Consider the following 23116-nt stretch of genomic DNA (forward strand, 5'->3'; position numbering starts at 1 on the left):
CCTGATGGAGGTCAGTATAGATGGACTAATAGACCAAGTCCCACACACCGCTAGAAGCCCAACCATTTTTTCAGAGCTAGATGCAGAAAAAAATTATATTCAATTTGCAACCTGCTGGAGGTCAGTATAGAAGGACTAATAGAACAAGTCCCACACACTGCTAGAAGCCCAAATATTTTTTCAGAGCTAAATGAAGAAAAAAATTATTTTTAATTTGCAACCTGATGGAGGTCAGTATAGATGGACTAATAGACCAAGTCCCACACACTGCTAGAAGCCCAAATATTTTTTCAGAGCTAAATGAAGAAAAAAATTATTTTTAATTTGCAACCTGATGGAGGTCAGTATAGATGGACTAATAGACCAAGTCCCACACACTGCTAGAAGCCCAAATATTTTTTCAGAGCTAGTTGCAGAAAAAAATTATTTTTAATTTGCAACCTGATGGAGGTCAGTATAGATGGACTAATAGAATGATGCTATGCCCAAAAGATTTTACTTCACTAGGTGCAGTAAAAAAATTGGTATTCTATACACAGGTGGTATATCTTGCAACACAGATAGGCTACTCCACTGACTAACACACTCTGCAATAGGCCAAAAAGGATTAGCTTTGCTAGATTCAGCCAAATGCTGTGAAAAAAACTTGCACAGCACTGGCACAGACCTGCCTGGCAAAAACTGATAGGAACTGATGTAACCTAGTCCTGAAAAGGACTCCAATTACAATTAGTCTTTACTCCCACAATCTATCTATTTAAGAGCACAGACCTGCCTGATAAAAGTCGTAGGAAATGCTGTAACCTAGTCCTTAAAAGGACTGCAATCACAACTATTCCCTACTCCCAAGCTATCTGTATATTTGTGCGAAAATTGGCTTGAAATTAACAAGGTATAGCGCACACAGCAACAGCGGTGCCGTCTAACACGCAGCTGCAGCAGTGAGAAAATGGTGGCGACGGGGAAAATGGCTTGGTCTTATAGGGCAAGGACATGTGACATACACTGCCAATGACACATGCCCTTGCTTGTGTGAAAAAAAGCACTTCGCTCCGTGTGTGCGCTGCTGATAGGCTGACAGATTGCACCTCCCCACTGTAAATGCGGGAAAGAGAAAAAAAAATGGAGATCTTCATTATTCCTGCAGAGATCCATCCCCTGCCCCTCCCCCCGCCCCGCTGTACACTCAAACTGCGTATTAACATTAATTTTCATCATTACTGAGAAAAAATCCAGTTATGATTTTGGTGCACGAACAGTTATCGAACATAACCTCGAACAGCCGAATTTTTCTCAAATTGTTCGTGTTCGCCGAACGGCTCGAACACCGCCCAAAACAGCTCGAATTTGAGATTGGCGAACAGTTCGAGTAGAACAACGCTCATCTCTATTCAGGATGCCAAATCCTTCTCTGCCCTGACATCATAGGTCGGAAGGCCCCCAAACAAATGATATAGTCGACCAACCCCCCCGAAATCAGTGCTTTCATGCAACTTTAGTCTAATGTGAATAGGGGGCGATAAAAGGTAACTTATTGGAAGCTGTCTCTGGTCCGGCATAGTAGACTTTCATACATTGAAGGACCAGACACCATTATTAGGCGTTTAAGTATCATAGTAACTAAGTAGCCCCATACAATCAAGTACTTGGGGGAGGAGAGGCATTTAGTTGAATTCTGTCAAACCTTATTAGATGCCATGTTTGCATTTGACAGCAGCAAGTCGTTAAACTACCAGGGTTTTTGTTGCTGCCGCACCTGTGCCATCCCTGCAGTGAAAATCTATGTTCTGGTGCCCAAAAGAGTTCATTTTTTTTTACAACAAATGTTTAACGTGTTAAAAAATAACAAAATGTGTTCTTTGGTTTTTGCATGTTCTTTTCTTTTTACAAGAATTGTTGATGCCAATAATATCTACTTTTTTCTGGTGTTTCTCTTGTAATATAGGAAAGCCTAAGGCCAGAAATAAACCCCATAAAACACTGTACATGGAGACTTTGGTATCAAATCATTTCTGCCCTCGGTGTTTGTGCAAACAAATAAGCTTTATAAATGCCTCAAACTTCTGTGTGTGAATCAGACATCAGATCTAAAGTGATAGAAGATTTCAGTCCGGTGAAGACGGGAAACATTCATATAGACGACCGGTGGTGATGTAGTCAGTGACGGACTCTGGATAACTATGGTTCTAGAGCCGTAGTAGACGATGAAGATGTCGTCCTCATCATGAAGTAATTACTTCTCATGTCGTGTAATGAATATCTCCTGCAGTATTGCTAATCCAGTGTACATAAAAGAGGCGAGATGTAAAGAAGAAAACTAAATACTGTAAAATAATAAATCTCCTCATATGTTTCCCTCATTGTCTCCAGTAATTGTATTATTACACAGGATTTTTATGATGTTACATAGGCTCATCTTCTTATCATTTAGGTCTCTACCATATCAGATCCTCTCAGTGAAGATCTTCTATATAAGAGAATTTTCCTTATTTACCCATCAAATATGGATATGGACAGAGACAAGATGGCAGAGAAGATATTACACCTCACCCTAGAGATCCTCTTCCAGGATTCTGATGACGTCACATTACATCATTCTTATCTATGGGAATAACAGATGGACAGAACTGGAGAGGTGAGGACTCTGGAAATGTCTGTAGTGAGATTTATTAATGTGTCTCTCCATAACCAGGATTACACAGTAGTGAAGAAAACCTCTAGTGAGCGCTATCAGGACCCTGTGTTTGAGGGATGGGGAAGACCCCTAAGCAAAATCACAAAGCCTCCACCTCACCCCCTGATACATGAGGACATCAATGATCAGAAGATCCTAAAACTCACCTACAAGATGATTGAGCTGCTGACTGGAGAGGTGACACTGCTGGGAATGCTGGGACATTATACAGTAACGCTATGAAGGGATCGGGGGATGACGGTATCATTGTATGTGTCAGGTTCCTATAAGGTGTCAGGATGTCGCTGTCTATTTCTCCATGGAAGAGTGGGAGTATTTAGAAGGACACAAAGATCTGTACAAGGACGTCATGGAGGTTCCCCAGCCCCTCACATCACCAGGTAATAGACAGGACTAAATACACACGGCCTATAATTATCTGTATGTAAAGAATGAATTCAGTCCCTGTATGTGTTTCCTCCAGATCTATCCAGTAAGAGGACAACACCAGAGAGATGTCCCCGTCCTCTTCTTCCACAGGACTGTAAACAAGAAGATCCCAATGTTCCTCAGGATCATCAGGTAGATGGAGATAAGGTGTCATGAGATCTCCCCTATGATGTGTAGATGGCTGTGAAGGTCTTGTGCTCAGTCTTGTTTTATCCACCAGTATTATATGTTTTATACTTGTGTAATGAGAAAGGTGGAGATGGCAGGATTAGAGCTGATCATAGATGGGACTTCTCCATCTGTCTGTGATTCTTACAATATTTGTTTCAGGGTGAAGATCTGACCCATATTAATACTACAGAGACATATGTGAGGGGTGATGAGTGGTGTAAAGAGGGGATTCCTACATATAACCGACCAGGTGAGTAGTGACCACTAAATGCAGAGAAGTCACAGATTCTTCCCAGTCACCGGCTGTGGCTGCTTTATCGGTCGTGTAGACTCATAGAAGAACAAAGCGATCAAGATCACCCAAAAGAATGTTTCTCAATATAAAAAACAAATTTTATTGTATAAATATAAAATGCAAAATGCAATACACATGCTTGACAGAAATTGTGTAAATACATACACTATAAAAAATCCATCGTAATGTAGGACCGACGCGGTCCGTTCTGTGAGAATCACAACAGCTCAGTGGCCATGTGCACTATCATTAAGTGACCCACCTAGCCATACTAGAGTCCAAGTAAATATACGAGCATAGCAGTTAAAGTTGTCCAGGAAAATAATACTGGTCTATGGTAAACAGTTCATTGAATAGTCACCAAATAGTTAGGCATCAAACTATCCACAAGAGATAGATGTATGGACAATTAATTCATACCTGGACACAGGACCTTATGGTGTGAGAGCTCACAGAAGGGCCACGCGTCCACCCCAACGTGCGTTTCGGCCCTGCCTTCTTCAGGGGGCGTAAACCATCTCAGGCGGTGTGTCTCTTTAAATGATAGCCCAGCCAATGGGTGACGATGGGAGGACCATGGGTGACGCATGTAGCGTCGCGGTTGCCAGGTCGACCCGTGACGTCGGCGTCATGCGGCGGATCACGCGGAAGTCACGTGGGCCCATGTGACTCCGCAGGTCCTTGCAGGTGGACACCAAAGACCACGGGGCGCTGTGCCAGCCCGCGAAGCGCATGCGTACTGGTCCTATCGGCCCCAAACACTATCCCAGTGCTCAAAGAATGCAATGCATAACCACATAAACGGCATACCCCCCAATGTTACATGTCACCTTTACCACAACTCATACAATGCGATCTGAAGGTCAGTTTAGCAATACTGGGCTCCAGGGTACTGCCATCGGGGCAGCATTTTCCCCGGCTTATGCTAATCTTTTCCTGGGGCTGTGGGAGAGGGACCTCTCCCTGCTGGATCGGCGGGCATCAATGGACTGCGTCCCTCTGTGGACGCGGTACATTGATGACATCCTGCTGATCTGGCAGGGCACTGTTGAAGCTTTATTTGAGTTCATGGAATCCTTCAATAAGAATGATATGAACATTTTTATCACATATATGACGCGCCCCTGGGCCTGTGTCGCGCTGCGTTGCGCACGCGGGAGCTTACCCGGAGCCGGATCTGTTTAGGGTTGTAGTCTCGTGGCGGTGACCCGGTCCGTGCCCAGGGAGTCAAACTGGACGGCAGTCTGTTAGCGGTAGAAAACGGTTGATGACTACGCCACCCGTTGAATGCAGCCAGGGGGCTGCTGCTGCAGGGCAGACCGCTGAGGCCGGTGGAAGGATGGTGCAGCGTGATAGTATAACCCCCAACGGGAGGGGTATGGCCTCAGGGCAGCCGACGTGGATGATGGGGGTAGCAGGAACCACTCAGAGACGGTATGGTAGCGTTCAGGGTCTTTACTGGTAACAACGATAGACCCTCCCGGAGTACTTGCTAGCGAACGGGGCCTGGTCAGTCCTTGAGCAGATGGGATCTCCCCTGGCCAGGCGTAGTTGTAGGCCTCCCAAGCTGACTGTACTCTTCTGGCTACCTTGCTAGAAGCTGATGTAAGTAGCCCACGTCCCTGAGTGTACCGTGTGGTGCTCACCCGTATGGCCGGTGACTCGGGGCCTTCTAATGGCTTCCGCTCCACGATGGCGGTGCTGGTCCCACGCGTGTGACCGGGCCTTCGGGCTTCTGGGCCAGGGGACCTGAAATCCCCTGCCTGACGGATTCTGCTGCTGGGTAGAAGTTAGTCCCCACAGCCTCGGACTCCGGGTCCGGTAAAGAATCTTCTTAGTCAGGGCGAGCTCTTTAGCTGCCAGCCCCTGACTCCTTGTGACTCTGCTGCTTCCTATGCTGCTCTTGTCTCTACTCTTCCTGGACTCACTAACTCTGCCTCAGCCCCGGGTTTATACAGGGGAAGTTCTTCCCCTCCCAAGGCTGGGCAGGAGGTGTGGCATGCACAGGATCCCTGACCAAAGGACCTCCCACCTGCTCTCAGACGTAATATCTCTATCACTGTGACAACCAGACCCCTGGGGTGTCACACTCCCCCCTAGTGAAATTTAGTACTCCGGGACTAAACACTTTTTTTGAAAAGTATAACAAGGTATATCAAAGAACAATAAAATACAATAAGGAAACACGATAAGATGGTCACGGATGTCCGCAACCGGGTGCAGTCTTTGAAGAAAAGCAAAGGTGTCCATTTCACCAACACAGGGAGACGTAACCAGGTAGGGGTCTGTCCTACCCCGAGTCCTTAACAGTCTCTAGTCCATCCTGGGTTACGCTCCAACTATATACAAAGGATTCCCGGTAAATCCACCGAAGACTCCTAAAAACAACTAGAAACACAAAATTACACACAAGCAACAATAAACAGGTAAACATTGTAAAACAACTTAACATTTAGATCCTCCAACGTGCGGGTAACTGGCCTCTAGTGGCCCTAGTGGACCTACGGAGCTGACTGTCTGGCCCTGAACTACAGGGTGTAGGAGCTGTCAAGGGTAAACTGGGCAGCTGTCTACCGGCTCTTTGTCTCACTAGGGGTACGGCAGGCTCACTATAAGCAGAGGGTGGATTCTCCTGTTCCGCTTGGGTGGAGTCTTCTGCCTCCTGGACCGGCTGCTCTTCCAGCTCTACCCGTTGCTCCGTAGGTTCTTGGGATGATGGTTGGAGGAAGGTGAGTACGGGTACCACAACTGCACCATTGACTTGAGTCCAAGACCGAGGGAAGTCCCCGAGCACGGTACTAACCATATCTTCCCTTTCTTCCACGGGTCGATGGTCTTCCTGTTCCTCCTCAGGGTTCCTCAGTTGTTCGGGGCACTTCTTCAGGTGGTCCCGGGATACAATGGCTGTGGTTTCCCCTCCGTCTTTACTGATGGTACAGACCTTCGGGTTCTCGTGGCTTGAGGGCAGTACGGTGTACGGGTCCTTCTCCCACTGGTCGTCCAACTTGTGGAGCCGTCTCTTCCTCTTCAAGACCTGCTCTCCGGGTACCAGGGGAACAGCGGGAGCATACTGGTTGTAAGTCTTCTCTTGTCTTTCCCTAGCCTGACAAAGACTTCGCTCCACGCTCTCCTGTACTTTCCGGTACTGCTGCTGCCTCTCTGTGTCCCAGTCTGTTTCTGGTGAAGTGTCCTCGGGCGTCAGGACTCCCATTTCCAGGTCAACAGGTAACTTACCAGGTCTTGCCCTCATTAGGTAAGCCGGGGTACAGCTGGTGGAACCTACCGGGATGTGGTTGTATAGGTCCACCAGATCGGGCAACTTCTCAGGCCACAGACTGCGTTCTTCCAGGGGCAACGTTTTTAGAAGATCCATTACCACCTGGTTCATTTTCTCACAAAGTCCATTAGTTTGCGGATGGTAGGGTGTCGTCCTTATCTTCCGGCAGCCATACAGATTGCAGAATTCCTGGAAGACCTCCGCTTCAAAGGCAGGTCCCTGGTCCGTCAGCACTTGGTCCGGGTACCCGTGTGGGCGGCAAAAGTGCTGCTGGAAGGCTCTAGCTGCTGTTCGAGCCGTTAAGTCCTTGACGGGGGCGACAACCAGAAACCGGGAGTAATGATCCACGATGGTTAACGCGTAGACGTAGCCACTTCTGCTGGGGGTCAGTTTTACATGATCCAAGGCCACCAGTTCCAACGGTTGCCGGGTGACGATGGACTGCAGGGGAGTCTTCTGGCTGGCCCGGTCCTTCCTTCTCAGATTGCACGGGCCACAGTCTCTGCACCACTTCTCGATGGTTCCCCTCATGCCTACCCAGTGGAACCGCTCGCGCAGCAGGAACTCCAGCTTTTTCCACCCGAAGTGTCCAGCTCCGTCGTGGTATGCCTCCATCACCATGGCTGCGTCTCTTCGTGGCACCACTACTTGCCAGAGTAGTTCATGCGTCCTGGAGTTAACCATTCTGCGGCACAACTTCCCCTTGTAAAGGAACAGTCGACTCTTCTCTGCCCATAGTTGTTTGGCTTCCTCTGGAGCGTCTGATTCCAGGCTAGCCTCCGGGCGAGTCAGCATCTCCTTCACCAGTCGGACGGCAGGGTCGCTGTCTTGCGTTTCCGCCCAGTTGTAGTGAGGTAAGGGGTTCAACGTAGCAGCCTGCTTACTCCTTACCCGGTGGGAATACTGGATAGTCCCATGACGGTGGAACGCAGGGAGTTCAACTTCTTCCAGTCCCTCCGGATCTTCTCCTCCGTCCGGCAGGTTGGGCATCCTGGACAGGGCGTCCGCGTTGGTATTGGAGCGCCCTGCCCGGTATTTAATTGTGAACTCGTAGTTGGACAGACGGGCCATCCACCTCTGCTCCAGGGCACCGAGTCTTGCCGTGTCCAGGTGTATCAACGGGTTGTTATCCGTGTATACGGTGAACCGGGAAGAAGCGAGGTAATGCCTAAAGCGCTCGGTGACTGCCCATACCACGGCCAGGAACTCTAGCTTAAATGAGCTGTAATTCTCGGGGTTCCTTTCGGTGGGTCGCAGTTTTCGGCTGGCATAGGAGATCACTCGTTCTCTCCCCTGCTGAATCTGGGATAGTACGGCTCCTAGCCCGATGTTACTGGCGTCGGTGTAGAGGATGAAGGGCTGGCTATAGTCTGGGTACGCCAAGATTTCATCCCCCGTGAGGGCCATCTTCAGCTGGCGGAAGGACTCTTCTTCTAGCTCTTCCCATTTGAAGGGCGGCTTCTGGTTCTTGGCCTTCCGGGACTGGCCTATCAGGAGGTCCTGCATAGGCGCTGCCTTTTTGGTGAAACCGGGAATAAACCTTCGGTAGTAGCCTACCAACCCTAGGAACTGCCGCACTTCTTTTACGCTGGAGGGGCTTGGCCATCCCTTAATTGCGGTGATCTTATCGGGGTCGGGAGCCACTCCGTCAGCGCTCACCACGTGTCCCAGGTATTGCACCTTTGGTTTCAGGAGGTGACACTTGGAGGGTTTCACCTTTAGGCCATAACTCGCCAGAGCTTCGAACACCTCCGCCAGGTGTTTCAGGTGGTCCTCGTAAGTTTTGGAGTATACGATGACATCGTCCAGGTACAACAGGACCGTCTCGAAGTTTCTGTGGCCCAGACAGCACTCCATTAATCGTTGGAAGGTTCCTGGGGCGTTGCAGAGTCCGAACGGCATGCAGGTGAACTCACTAAGTCCCATCGGGGTGGTGAATGCAGTCTTCTCCCGGTCTGCCTCTGCTACAGGAACCTGCCAGTACCCGCTAGTGAGATCCAAGGTAGAGAAGAAGTTAGCAGATCTTAAAGCAGCCAATGACTCCTCTATCCTTGGTAAGGGGTACGCATCCTTGTGTGTGATACGGTTGATTTTCCGGTAATCTACACACATCCTCATGGTGTTGTCTTTCTTTTTGACTAAAACTAGTGGGGCTGCCCAGGGGCTACAGCTATCCCGGATTACCCCAGCCTCCTTCATGTCTCTAAGCATCCCCTTGGCGTGTTGGTAATGTGCAGGGGGTACGGGTCGATACCTCTCTTTTATGGGAGGATGATCTCCCGTGGGGATGCGGTGTTCTACCCCCTTGACTCGCCCGAAGTCTAACGGGTGTTTACTAAACACTCTCTCATACTCTTGAACCACCCGATAGACTCCTTGTTTCTGGTGTGAGGGAGTGGAGTCAGTACCCAGATGTAGTTGCTGACACCAGTCCTCCATGTCTTTCTTAGAGCCGTTACCTTCCTCCGGGTGAGATGGAGGCAAGGGTTCCACAGATTGTATAGAATTTTGATTAGTGGTATATAATTTGGCTAGCGTGGCATACCGGGGCAGGTACACTTCCCTCTCCCCGATATTTATTATGCGAACGGGCACCCTCCCATGGCGTACATTGACCACCCCCCGTGCTGTCAAAATGGTGGGCCTACTATCTGAGTAAACTGGTTCTACCATTGCCTGGTAATCTCTACCTCTCAGACCAATAGCTGCCCGGCACCAAATCATCATTTCACTTTTTGGGGGCATGGCAATAGGAAAAGGGTCACACATTCTTACGCTACCAATCTCACCGCCGGAGAGTTCCACTTGTTGCCGTTGCATCAGTGCCCGGATCTCTTTCTGGAGCACTCGCTGCTCGCCGGAGCTGGCATTCTTGGCAACCTGCTGTAAAAGGAAAATCACCTCTGCAAGACAATTTTCAATTACATTAGTTCCTAGAGTTATCTTTGGGTGACTCTCATGTTTGTCAATGTCTACAATGATCAGTCCCTGTGCGGCCAGTTCGACTCTACCAATTTTGATGGTCACCTCTTTAAATCCGATCTGTGGCACGGGCTGACCATTGCTGGCGATGATACTCAAGTCGTCGTCAGGGTAGCGGGTAATATCCGAGTCATTCCAGTACTGCTTGAAGAGCACGTACGGGATGGTGGTGACCTGTGACCCGGTGTCCAGTAGGGCACTCATGGGAATGCCATCCAGTACCACAGGCAAGACTGGACGTCCTCCCACATATCTGTCGCGCCAGTTCGATGGGCCTGGTGATCTTTTTCCTGGGGGTTGGCCCTCTACCCCAGGTTGTGCCCGTTTAAAGAACAGTACCTTTCCATATGTCCGGGTTGATTGCAGCGGCGGCAGATGGGTCGTCCGTCCTCGCTGTATCGGTCACTGGGTCTTCCTCTGGCCAGTGGGGTCCTCCTTGGTCGACGCCACGGGATGTCCTCCGGTCCGGATGCCAGCTGGATCTTCCCTGGAGTGGAAACCTGTAAAGACTGCACAGTTCGGGTTAGCGCAGCAACGCTCTTAACTAGCTCTTGGACCTGATGGTGTAGGTCTGGAGCCGGGTCATTGTCCAAAGCCTGCGCATCAGCTCCCACAGGCCCTGCCGACAAGGGCGCCGCCTCCTGGTGGTAAGTAATAGCTGGGCGCCTGTGGGTCACAACGCCACCCGGTGCTGGTTCTCGGAGCACCCGGATAGCTCTATCCTTGAACTGTGCAAAGTCCAGATGGGGATCCTGTAAGGCCATTGCCCGCAACTGGGTTCGGTGGGCATTGCAATATAAACCCTCTATAAATTGTTCAGTCAACAGCCTGTCCTCGTTTCCCACCCCATCAGGGTCGGTCTGCTTTATGGCCCTCAGGGCCTCTTGTAGGTTTAGTGCATAGTCCCTTATACTCTCATGCGCTCGCTGCTTGCACCCGTAGAATCTAAGCTTGATCTCGGCTGAGGTGCGGGTATCGAAGGTGTCCCTCAGCCGGGTTAGTATCTCTGCGACAGTCCTCCTCCCAGGTGGCCAAGATTTTACTTCTCTTTTGGCTGCCCCGATTAGTTGGGCCACCAGGATGCTCACTTTTTGCTCTTCTGTGAGGGGGTACACCTGGAAGAGGCTATCCAGCTTTTCTCTAAAGTCATGCAGGGTATGTGACTCCCCTGAGTACTGGGGTAGCCAAGCTGCTCCCGGGATATATGGCATGGTGAAGGGCATAACTGCAGCAGCGGTGGCGCTGGCGGGGGTCGAGGTAGTGAAGCTCTCCTCCGTATCCGACATCTTCCTCCCCCCTAGTGGACCGTGGCCTACCTTGCGATGATCCTCTTCCGTAGGCCGCGGCTCCGCAGTGGATCGTCAGGGTTGAGGACCTTCCGTCGCGCTCCTGTGACGTCGGCGTCTGCTGGGCTCCTTCCAGGACCTTACGCAACGTCCGGACGTGAGGCGGGGCTTCAGTTCTCGCGCGCTTTCGGAGTCCACGCCCCTCTTCTTCCCGCGCGGCGTCCTCAAGATGGCGTCCAATGGCGGGAAAACTCCACGGATGGCGGGAAGAAGGCTGAAGATGGCGCCGGATGGCGGGAAACTTCACCGATGGCGGGAAGAAGGCTGAAGATGGCGCCGGATGGCGGGAATCTTCACCACTGGTAAGTTTGAACAGTCTTTGCTTTTCAGGCACGCAGTACCCGGTGGTTGCGGGCACGTGATCCTGCCGACTACGCCAAAGTTGACGCGCCCCTGGGCCTGTGTCGCGCTGCGTTGCGCACGCGGGAGCTTACCCGGAGCCGGATCTGTTTAGGGTTGTAGTCTCGTGGCGGTGACCCGGTCCGTGCCCAGGGAGTCAAACTGGACGGCAGTCTGTTAGCGGTAGAAAACGGTTGATGACTACGCCACCCGTTGAATGCAGCCAGGGGGCTGCTGCTGCAGGGCAGACCGCTGAGGCCGGTGGAAGGATGGTGCAGCGTGATAGTATAACCCCCAACGGGAGGGGTATGGCCTCAGGGCAGCCGACGTGGATGATGGGGGTAGCAGGAACCACTCAGAGACGGTATGGTAGCGTTCAGGGTCTTTACTGGTAACAACGATAGACCCTCCCGGAGTACTTGCTAGCGAACGGGGCCTGGTCAGTCCTTGAGCAGATGGGATCTCCCCTGGCCAGGCGTAGTTGTAGGCCTCCCAAGCTGACTGTACTCTTCTGGCTACCTTGCTAGAAGCTGATGTAAGTAGCCCACGTCCCTGAGTGTACCGTGTGGTGCTCACCCGTATGGCCGGTGACTCGGGGCCTTCTAATGGCTTCCGCTCCACGATGGCGGTGCTGGTCCCACGCGTGTGACCGGGCCTTCGGGCTTCTGGGCCAGGGGACCTGAAATCCCCTGCCTGACGGATTCTGCTGCTGGGTAGAAGTTAGTCCCCACAGCCTCGGACTCCGGGTCCGGTAAAGAATCTTCTTAGTCAGGGCGAGCTCTTTAGCTGCCAGCCCCTGACTCCTTGTGACTCTGCTGCTTCCTATGCTGCTCTTGTCTCTACTCTTCCTGGACTCACTAACTCTGCCTCAGCCCCGGGTTTATACAGGGGAAGTTCTTCCCCTCCCAAGGCTGGGCAGGAGGTGTGGCATGCACAGGATCCCTGACCAAAGGACCTCCCACCTGCTCTCAGACGTAATATCTCTATCACTGTGACAACCAGACCCCTGGGGTGTCACATATACGTGGGATAGAAATGTAATTAATTTCTTAGATGTGACCCTTACCAGGGATCGAAATAATTTCTTACAGACTAGTATCTATAGGAAAGACATTTCCACAAATATTATACTCCATGCGACATCCTCTCATCCCCCTCATATGATTCAGGCTGTACCAACAGGCCAATTCCTACCTTTGCTTAGGATTTGCTCTGATGACATAGAATTTGTTAGACAGTCAGAAGACCTGAAAAATAGATTCTACGAGAGGGGCTACAGCAAACGCATGGTAAAAAGAGCATATCATCGTGCCAAATACTCTAGTCGACATGAATTATTATATAAAAAAAGAGCCCCAAGATAGAGGACAAAGTGAGATTTATAACAAATTACAATGGGCAGTTTGGACGTACGAGGGAATGCTTGACCAAGGCGTGGCCAATTTTATTGACAGATCCCACACTGTCAAAAATTCTTCCTGATCGTCCATCTATCACTGTACGTCGCTCCAAAAATCTACGGGACCAATTAATACATAGTCATTACCAGACTGAATCCGTGACTACAATTTTGGGTGCCTCAAGTCCTGTGTGTGGAAGTTTTCCTTGCGGTCGATGTGTTGCCTGCCCTAATGTGGAAAGAGTGAATACTTTCACTAATGCAGCTGGCACTAAGATATATGGAATCAGGAGCCTCATCACCTGTACCTCACGCTATGTCATCTATTATGCCACTTGTCCTTGTGGACTAATTTATATTGGCCTAACTACGCACCAACTGAAAGTGAGAGTAAGGGAAAATGTGTTGGGTATTTTGGCAGCCACCGACTGCGTGGACACTTCCACACTCAGGACAATACCAAGACACTTCAAGCTATGTCATGGCTGTGATAGTTCCCTATTAAATATTAGAGGGATTGATTCACTTAAGTATAGAATTCGTGGAGGAAAACGTAGTCAGCGTTTAGCTCAATTAGGGTCACGATGGATTTGGAATTTAGGTACGGTACATCCAAATGGATTGAACGAGAACCTCAATTTTCTCCCTTTTCTCTGATCGCTCTCTGCCTGCAACATACATCTATATTGTTTTTAAATTGTTCTTAATTTTGATTTTATTTTTCACAGCGTGTATCCATCTATATTTGTTGCTAAATCTTCTTGGGATGGATGTGGCCTAGTTACATCTCTTCTGATGCCCTTTATATTCGACCATGGGTGGAGAGGAAAATTCACTTGATCCAGGAATGACAAGTGCCTTACTGTGCATCGATTGGTTTCCTGACCCGTTGATACTGTGATTTTTTTGTACCCATTGTATGAGAGCTTATCCATTGCAGTTTGGCCATGTGTCTTATGTAGTGCAGGGGGTGTCCAGGTCGGGCCATGTACGGACTCATTTGGGGTTTTGTAGTGCCCAGCGTGGACACCTCCTGTCCATTATATTTTGTCTATATTGGTGGGTGCACACACGTTCCCCTATAGGGACACTTACATTCTTGTGGGATGTAGTGCAAGCCTATATATATATTTTGGACCCCATAGTGACTGCTTTACATGTATGGATGGTTTAGATGTGAGGACTGTAGTGGTTGTGATGTATGTCAATTTTACTATATGTGAGCTATTGTCTGTACACTGATATGTTAACTATCTATATTTATGTGAATGAAGACATTATAAAGTATGTACATGTTGTCATTGGGTTGGTTAATGTATGAAACTTTTCTATTAATTATAACATATCTGATATATTGCGTTGTATATGATAATGTATTACTATCCAGATCTAAATGTATTGCTAAACTGACCTTCAGATCGCATTGTATGAGTTGTGGTAAAGGTGACATGTAACATTGGGGGGGTATGCCGTTTATGTGGTTATGCATTGCATTCTTTGAGCACTGGGATAGTGTTTGGGGCTGATAGGACCAGTACGCATGCGCTTCGCGGGCTGGCACAGCGCCCCGTGGTCTTCGGCGTCTACCTGCAAGGACCTGCGGAGTCACATGGGCCCACGTGACTTCCGCGTGATCCGCCGCTTGACACTGACGTCACGGGTCGACCCAGCAACCGCGACGCTACATGCGTCACCCATGGTCCTCCCATCTTCACCCATTGGCTGGGCTATCATTTAAAGAGACACACCTCCTGAGATGCTTTACGCCACCTGAAGAAGGCAGCGCGTTGGGGTGGACGTGTGGCCCTTCTGTGTGCTCCCACACCATAAGGTCCTGTGTCCATGTATGAATTAATTGTCCATACATCTATCTCTTGTGGATAGTTTGATGCCTAACTATTTGGTGACTATTCAATGAACTGTTTACCATAGACCAGTATTATTTCCCTGGACAACTTTAACTTCTATGCTCGTACATTTACTTGGACTCTAGTATGGGTAGGTGGGTCACTTAATGATAGTGCACATGGCCACTGAGCTATTGTGATTCTCACAGAACGGACCGTGTCGGTCCTACATTACGATGGATTTTTTATAGTGTATGTATTTGCCCTGTAGCGGTGGCAGTGGGGTAATAGGGCTGGGGTTGATGTCAGCTTATAATGTCAGCTGACATCAAGCCCAGGTTTGTAATGGAGAGGCGTCTATAAGACACCCCCATTACTAACCCCATAGTCAAAGTTAAAAAAAAACACAGACACCCAGAATAAAGTCCTTTAATTGAAATAAAGACACAATTCTTTATTGTTCTAAATTAAACCATACTTACTGTATCGCCCATTCCAGCTGAAGCCAACGATCTCCTGCAATAAAAGTAAAATAATAAACCAACATCATCCTTACCTTTCCATGGTTCCCAGGATAGTTCCAGCTCTGCTACATCGAGATGACAGGCTGGATCGCTGCAGAAAGCTGCCATCCAGCTTGTCATGCCGCAGACACTGAGAAGCGCAGGCATGCTTGCGCTCCTCAGTGTCTGGCTGTGACGGCATCCAGATGAGCCGAGGTCATGTACAATGAACTCAGCTCACCTCATGCACGTCACTGACAGCGTGGGAAAATTCTCCTGCGCATGCGGTAAGCGTGAGAGAATTCTCCTGCGCTGATGGCAAGCGCAGGATAATTTTCCCATGCTGTCAGTGACGTGCATGAGGTGAGCTGAGTTCATTGTACATGACCTCGGCTCATCTGGATGCTGTCACAGCCAGACACTGAGGAGCGCAAGCATGCCTGCGCTTCTCAGTGTCTGCGGGATGACAGGCTGGATGGCAGCTTTCTGCTGCGATCCAGTCTGTCATGTGAATGTAGCAGAGCTGGAGCCGTCCTGGGAACCATAGAGAGGTAAGGATGATGTTGCTTTATTATTTTACTTTTATTGCAGGAGATCGTTGGCTTCAGCTGGAATGGGCGTGACGGTAAGTATGGTTTAATTTAGAACATTAAAAAATTGTGTGTTTATTTCAATTAAAGGACTTTATTCTGGGTGTTGTGTTTTTTTAAATACTTTACTAGAAATTCATGGCGGTCATGTCTAATATTGGCATGACCCCATGAATTTCGGGCTTAGGGCCAGCTGATAATACCAAGCTGGCCCTAACCCCTTTATTACCCAGTGAGCCACCGCACCAGGGCCCTGGATGAGTTGGGTACAGCGCCAGAAGATGGCGCTTCTATGAACGCGCCATTTTCCGGGGTGGCTGCGGATTGCAATTTGCAGCGGGGGGTGGGGCCAGAAAGCTTGGGCCTCCCTGCGCTGCGGATTCCATCCCCCAGCTGCCTAGTTGTACCTGGCTGGACACTAAAATAGGGCGAAGCCCCACGTCATTTTTTTTTTCATTATTTCATGAATTTCATGAAATAATTAAAAAAAAAATACGTGGGGCTTCGCCCTATTTTTGTATCCAGCCAGGTACAGCAAGCAGGAACGGGCTGCCGCCAACCACCAGATGCCTATTTGTACCTGGCTGGAAACAAAAATACAGGGAAGCCCTTTTTTTAATTATTTCATGAATTTCATGAAATATTAATAAAAAAAGGGCTTCCCTATATTGTTGTGTCCGGCCAGGTACAAATAGGCAGCTGAATTAAATGAAATAATTAAAAAAAAAAAATACGTGGGGCTTCTCCCTATTTTTGTGTCCAGCCAGGTACAACTAGGCAGCTGGGAGCTGGAATCCGCAGCGCAGGGAGGCCCAAGCTTTCTGGGGCCCCCCCCCCCGCTGCAAATTGCAGTCCGCAGCCACCCCAGAAAATGGCGCGTTCATAGAAACGCCATCTTCTGGCGCTGTACCCAACTCATCCAGGGCCCTGGTGCGGTGGCTCACTGGGTAATAAAGGGGTTAGGGCCAGCTTGGTATTATCAGCTGTCCCTAAGCCCGAAATTCATGGGGTCATGCCAATATTAGACATGACCGCCATGAATTTCTAGTAAAGTATTTAAAAAAAACACAACACCCAGAATAAAGTCCTTTAATTGAAATAAACACACAATTTTTTAATGTTCTAAATTAAACCATACTTATCGTCACGCCCATTCCAGCTGAAGCCAACGATCTCCTGCAATAAAAGTAAAATAATAAACCAACATCATCCTTACCTCTCCATGGTTCCCAGGACGGCTCCAGCTCTGCTACATAGAGATGACAGGCTGGATCGCAGCCGAAAGCTGCCATCCAGCCTGACATGCCGCAGACACTGAGAAGCGCAGGCATGGTTGCGCTCATCCGTGTCTGGATGTGTCTTTATTTCAATTAAAGGACTTTATTTTGGGTGTTTGTGTTTTTTTGTACCTTTGACTATGGGGTTAGTAATGGGGCTGTCTTATAGACGCCTCTCCATTACTAACCTGGGCTTGGTGTCAGCTGGCATTATAAGCTGACATCAACCCCAGCCCTATTACCGCACTGCCACCGCACCAGGGCAGTGGGAAGAGCGAGGCTAAGTGCCAGAATTGGCGCATCCTATGGATGCGCCATTTCTGGGGCGGCTGACGGCTGGTGTTTCTAGCCTGGGAGGGGGCCAATATTCATGGCACCCTTCCTGGGCTATTAATATCAGCCCCCAGCTGTCTGCCTAGCCTTTGCTAGCTATTAAAATAGGGGGGACCCCACGTCATTTTTTTGGGGGGGTCCCCCATTTTAATAGCTAGTAAAGGCTAGGTATTCAGCTGGGAGCTGATATTAGTAGCCTGGGAAGCTCCGTGGGTATTACCCCCTTCCCAGGCTTCAAACATCTGCCCCAGCCGTCTGCTTAACCTCCGCTAGAGACTAAAATTAGGGGGAACCCCACGCCAATTTTTTTTTTAATAAATCCTTTATTTTAACACTAAATGACAAGTACAGTAATCAACACTGTCACTGTACTTCATATATATGTGACTGACATGTTTCTATCTATCTAATCTATGTGTGATTCTCTATTCTTTCTATTCTAAATTGTCGGGTACCGCTGCTGAATTGCCGGCCGGCTTTTTTAAAGAGACGGTGCATGAAAACACTAATATTTTTTTTAATAAATCCTTTACACTAAATGACAAGTACAGTAAGCAACACTGTCACTGTACTTCATATATATGTGACTGACATGTTTCTATCTATCTAATCTATGTGTGAAGCTCTATTCTTTCTGTTATAAATTGTCGGGTACCGGTGTATGCCGCTGCTGAATTGCCGGCTTTTCATGTTTCACTGTGCACTGTTCCCATCGATTTGGGCAACCACCTCCCCCAATACATTCTACATTATTGTTAGTTGTTTTCCTTCATGTAGAATTAACCTACAAGGAAAGAAAGGGTTTATTTTCATTCCGATATTTGTGTCCCATTGACTTGCATTGGTTTCCGGTATCAGAATCGGCGATGTCCAATACTTTTTGGGAATCGGCCCGATCCAATCCGATCCGATATTTCCTGATATCGGAAGGTATCGCTCAACACTACTGGTGAGATCAGTCAAGGACGATCCTCAGACCACCTCCCGAGAGCTGCAGCATCAACTTGCTGCAGATGGTGTCACTGTGCATCGGTCAACTATACAACGCACTTTGCACAAGGAGAAGCTGTATGGGAGAGTGATGTGAAAGAAGCCGTTTCGGCAAGCACGCCACAAACAGAGTCGGCTGAGGTATGCAAAAGCACATTTGGAGAAGCCAATTTCTTTTTGGAAGAAGGTCCTGTGGACTGATGAAACCAAGATTGAGTTGTTTGGTCATACAAAAAGGCGTTATGCATGGCGGCAAAAGAACACAGCATTCCAAGAAAAACACTTGCTACCCACAGTAAAATTTGGTGGAGGTTCCATCATGCTTTGGGGCTGTGTGGCAAATGCCGGCACCAGGAATCTTGTTAAAGTTGAGGGACGCATGGATTCCACTCAGAATCAGCAGATTCTTGACAATAATGTTCAAGAATCAGTGACAAAGTTGAAGTTACGCAGGGGATGGATCTTTCAGCAAGACAATGATCCAAAACACCGCTCCAAATCTACTCAGGCATTCATGCAGAGGAACAATTACAATGTTCTGGAATGGCCATCTCAGTCCCCAGACCTGAATATCATTGAACATCTGTGGGATCATTTGAAGAGGGCTGTCCATGCTCGACGACCATCAAACTTAACTGAACTGGAATTGTTTTGTAAAGAGGAATGGTCAAAAATACCTTCATCCAGGATCTCATTAAAAGCTACAGGAAGCGACTAGAGGCTCTTATTTTTGCAAAAGGAGGATCTACTAAATATTAATGTCACTTTTCTGGTAAGGTGCCCAAACTTATGCACCTGTCAAATTTTGTTTGAATGCAGATTGAACATTTTCTGTTAGTACAATAAACCTCATTTCAAGGCAGAAACATTACTGTGTCCAACAGTTATTACATATATCAAACTGAAATAGCTGTTGCAAAAACACCAATTTTTATAAAGCAATAAGCTTAAGATTAATAGGGGTGCCCAAACTTTTTCATATAACTGTATATAGAAATCATGTGCCCCAATAACAGAAGTTCTAATTGAGCCGCCCCACCCAAAAAAAAACTACCTCCCCATGGTCCTCCTCACAATATAATGCACCCCCTTATGGTCCCCTATACCAGTATAATGTGCCCCCCAAGATCCTCTATACAGTATAATGCACCCCCATGGTCCCCCACACAATATAATGCGCCCACCATGATCCTCCACCCAGTATAATGCACTCCCCATGGTCCTCCAAACAATATAATGCACCCCCCATGGTCCTCTATACAAGTATAATGCACTCCCCATGGTCCTCCACACAATATAATGCACCCCCCATGGTCCTCTATACAAGTATAATGCACTCCCCATGGTCCTCCACACAATATAATGCACCCTCCATGGTCCTCTATACAAGAATAATGTACCCCCATAGACCTCCATATAGTTTAATGCACCCCCATGGTCCCCCACACAATATAATGCGCCCACCATGATCCTGCATACAGTATAATGCACCCCCATGGTCCTCCACACAGTATAATGCACTCCCCATGGTCCTCCACACAATATAATGCACCCCCCATACTGTATTATGGCCACTGGTCCCTGATTTTAAAAAAATGAATACAGTACTCACCTTTCCTGGTTCCACCCAGTGCTCCAGTCTCCTCAGCGTGCATTGTGAAGCGCCGGGCATCTCAGAGCAACGGGCGCCATGTGTTGGCGTCATCGCAACCGCTGCTCTAAGACGTCAGACGACGAGGAAAAATTATGGGGTGGAAGTGACTGCTGACCCTCCCTCCTCCATCATCATTGCTTGCACTGGCCCCCCCCCTCCGGCCATCAGCGCGAGCAATGATGATGGAGGAGGGAGTGTCAGTTGACGCTTCCACCCCCATCATTCTGTGTGGGCGGTCGGCCAGGAAGTACGGGTGCTGATGGGCGGAGGTGGGGCCCGGTGCGGGGAGGGCCCAGTGTGGTGCGCCCCCCTCCTCGGTTCACGTCCCCATAGCAGTGATGGCCTGCCTCCATTTGCGGTATGCCACTGTGTATGGGATGTTTGGCTTGAGATGAGAAGGCTATTGGGCTCTCGTGCTGGACATGGGGAGGCTATGGGGGTCTCAGGCTGGACATGGGGAGGCTATTGGAGCTTCATGTTGGACAAAACTATATGCCAAAAGAAAGATAAAGAAGGTGGGGTGTAAAGTCAAACAGTAACCAAAGCCAAAAAAACAAACAAACTTAAAATAACTTTTAATAGATAAATCTAAAAGTACCCTTATCAATATACATAAAGACACAACCCAGGCTATCCCTAGAATTCCCTATTGGACTCGTGGCCTTCTTAGCAGTGAAGGTTGACACCCTAGCGAATGGATTTGGTGTCCCCTCTCCACGTCGGCTCTCCCTTAACCCTTTTTACCCTTAAACAGACATACACATACATAAAAAAGTCATCAAAGATTGAAGGATACCGGCAGTCGTGTTACTGCCCACCTCCGCCCATCAGCACCCGTACTGCCTGGCCGACCACATGCACAGAATGATGGAGGTGGATGCGTCTGCTGACGCTCCCTCCTCCAAGCAGTATATAATACATCAGTCAAGCAAAAAAGCAAAAACAAGGGAAATGCAAAAATAAGTATAGTGCACTGATATGGACAACTAAGTCAAATGTACCAATAAGTGATTACGTTGATAGGATGTAAAAGTATTAGCTCAAAAAGCCGTTCTAGACAAATAAAGTGCAGCAGTGCTGATAATTCGGGGCAAGGAGAGGACAACAATATGCCCCTACTGTAATGAGAAGCCCATATGTTCAGTCGCAAGAAATAGACAACAATTTTTCATGCTGGACATGGAGAGGCTATGTGGGGCTCATGCTGTATATAGGGAGGCTATGTGGGGCTCATGCTGGACATGGGGAGGCTATGTGGGGCTTATACTGTATATAGAGGCTATGTGGGACTCATGCTGTATATAGAGGCTATGTGGGGCTTATACTGTATATAGAGAGGCTATGTGGGCCTCATGCTGTATATAGAGGTTATGTGGGGCTCATGCTGTATATGTGGAGGCTATGTGGGCATCATGCTGGACATGGAGAGGCTATGTGGGGCTCATGCTGGACATGGGGAGGCTATGTGGGGGCTTATACTGTATATAGACAGGCTATGTGGGCCTCATGCTGTAAATAGGAGGCTATGTGGAGCTCAAGCTGTATATGGGGAAGCTATGTGGGACTCATGCTATATATAGAGGTTATGTGGAGCTCATGCTGTATATGGGGAAGCTATGTGGGGCTCATGCTGTATATGGGGAAGGTATGTGGGGCTCATGCTGTATATGTGGAGGCTATGTTGGGCTCATGCTGTATATAGAGGTTATGTGGGGCTCATGCTGTATATGTGGAGGCTATGTGGGGCTCATGCTGGACATGGGGAGGCTATGTGGGGCTTATACTGTATATAGACAGGCTATGTGGGCCTCATGCTGTAAATAGGAGGCTATGTGGAGCTCAAGCTGTATATGGGGAAGCTATGTGGGACTCATGCTGTATATAGAGGTTATGTGGAGCTCATGCTGTATATGGGGAAGCTATGTGGGGCTCATGCTGTATATGTGGAGGCTATGTGGGGCTCATGCTGTATATAGAGAGGCTATGTGGGGCTCATGCTCTATATAGGGAAGCTATGTGGGGCTCATGCTGTATATAGGGAGGCTATGTTGGGCTCATGGTGTATATAGGAAGGCTATGTGGGGCTCATGCTATATATAGGGAGGCTATGTGGGGCTCTTAAGGTTAATAGGGGCTGTGTGTGGGCTCTTAGGGTATATAGGGGGCTCATATGTTATATAGAAGGGGAAATATTTATATATACAAGGTATATAGGGGGAAATAAGCATACTTAATTCTGTTCAATATTAATTGTTCTAATTATTTTATATTAATATTAATTGTAATTAATATGTTAATATTAATATTTAGCAAAATCAATTATAAACCCTCCATAGACTTTATTATACATGATTATATTGAATAGCATTGGCTGCAGGGCTTGTCCTAAGCACATTCTAGAATGTTGTGACATCACAAGATCTTCACCATCGTCACCTCTGCCTGGATATTATGACATCATGAGGAATATATAAGCAGCCGCTCACCCGGAACTCCTTTGAGAGTTTATAGTAGGCGTTCAGAGTGAGTAAGTGTTTCTTCTACTTCTGGTCTGTCCGTATTATTTCCCATTTTCTGTCTATATACGTTTCTGATTTCTTATCACAAGCTTCATCTACCCCCCAATTCTCATTTCCCATACATTTTTAATGAGAAAGCCTTATATTTATTAATTAGCTCGTTATGGCAATATTTACTATTGATACAATTGGTTTTTAAGATCAGGCTATTCATAAGGAAACCTCTCTATTTCTTCAATTCAGGATTTTGCAGTTATTTAGATTTGAAAAATATCGAGCAAAAATCGAAGCTCAATTTATGTACCGGTAAGTCCTAAATAAGAAAAGTCATGTAATTCAGAACAGTGATTGTAATGCTGTCTCTATAAGTATATATAATAATGAATTTCTGTTTTCTGATGTCCGTTCTTTACGCACGGCAAATGCCCGGACCAGTCAGGCCAGTACGATTACCACGATACCAAACTTGT

At 48.0% G+C, this 23116-nt stretch overlaps 1 protein-coding gene across 1 annotated transcript in view; it reads left to right on the plus strand.

The window, feature by feature from the left end:
* LOC141192402 (uncharacterized) overlaps positions 1-23116 on the plus strand; it is a 101359-nt gene that overhangs the window by 19772 nt on the left and 58471 nt on the right. Inside the window, exon 4 of the mRNA XM_073661920.1 lies at positions 3455-3545. Within this exon, the coding sequence (XP_073518021.1) occupies positions 3455-3545 (91 nt within the window). The remainder of the gene's footprint in view (positions 1-3454; positions 3546-23116) is intronic.

The sequence above is a fragment of the Phyllobates terribilis genome, unplaced genomic scaffold (assembly GCF_046119375.1).
Source record: "Phyllobates terribilis strain yellow unplaced genomic scaffold, ASM4611937v1 Scaffold_60__1_contigs__length_8166268, whole genome shotgun sequence".
Classification (NCBI taxonomy): domain Eukaryota; kingdom Metazoa; phylum Chordata; class Amphibia; order Anura; family Dendrobatidae; genus Phyllobates; species Phyllobates terribilis.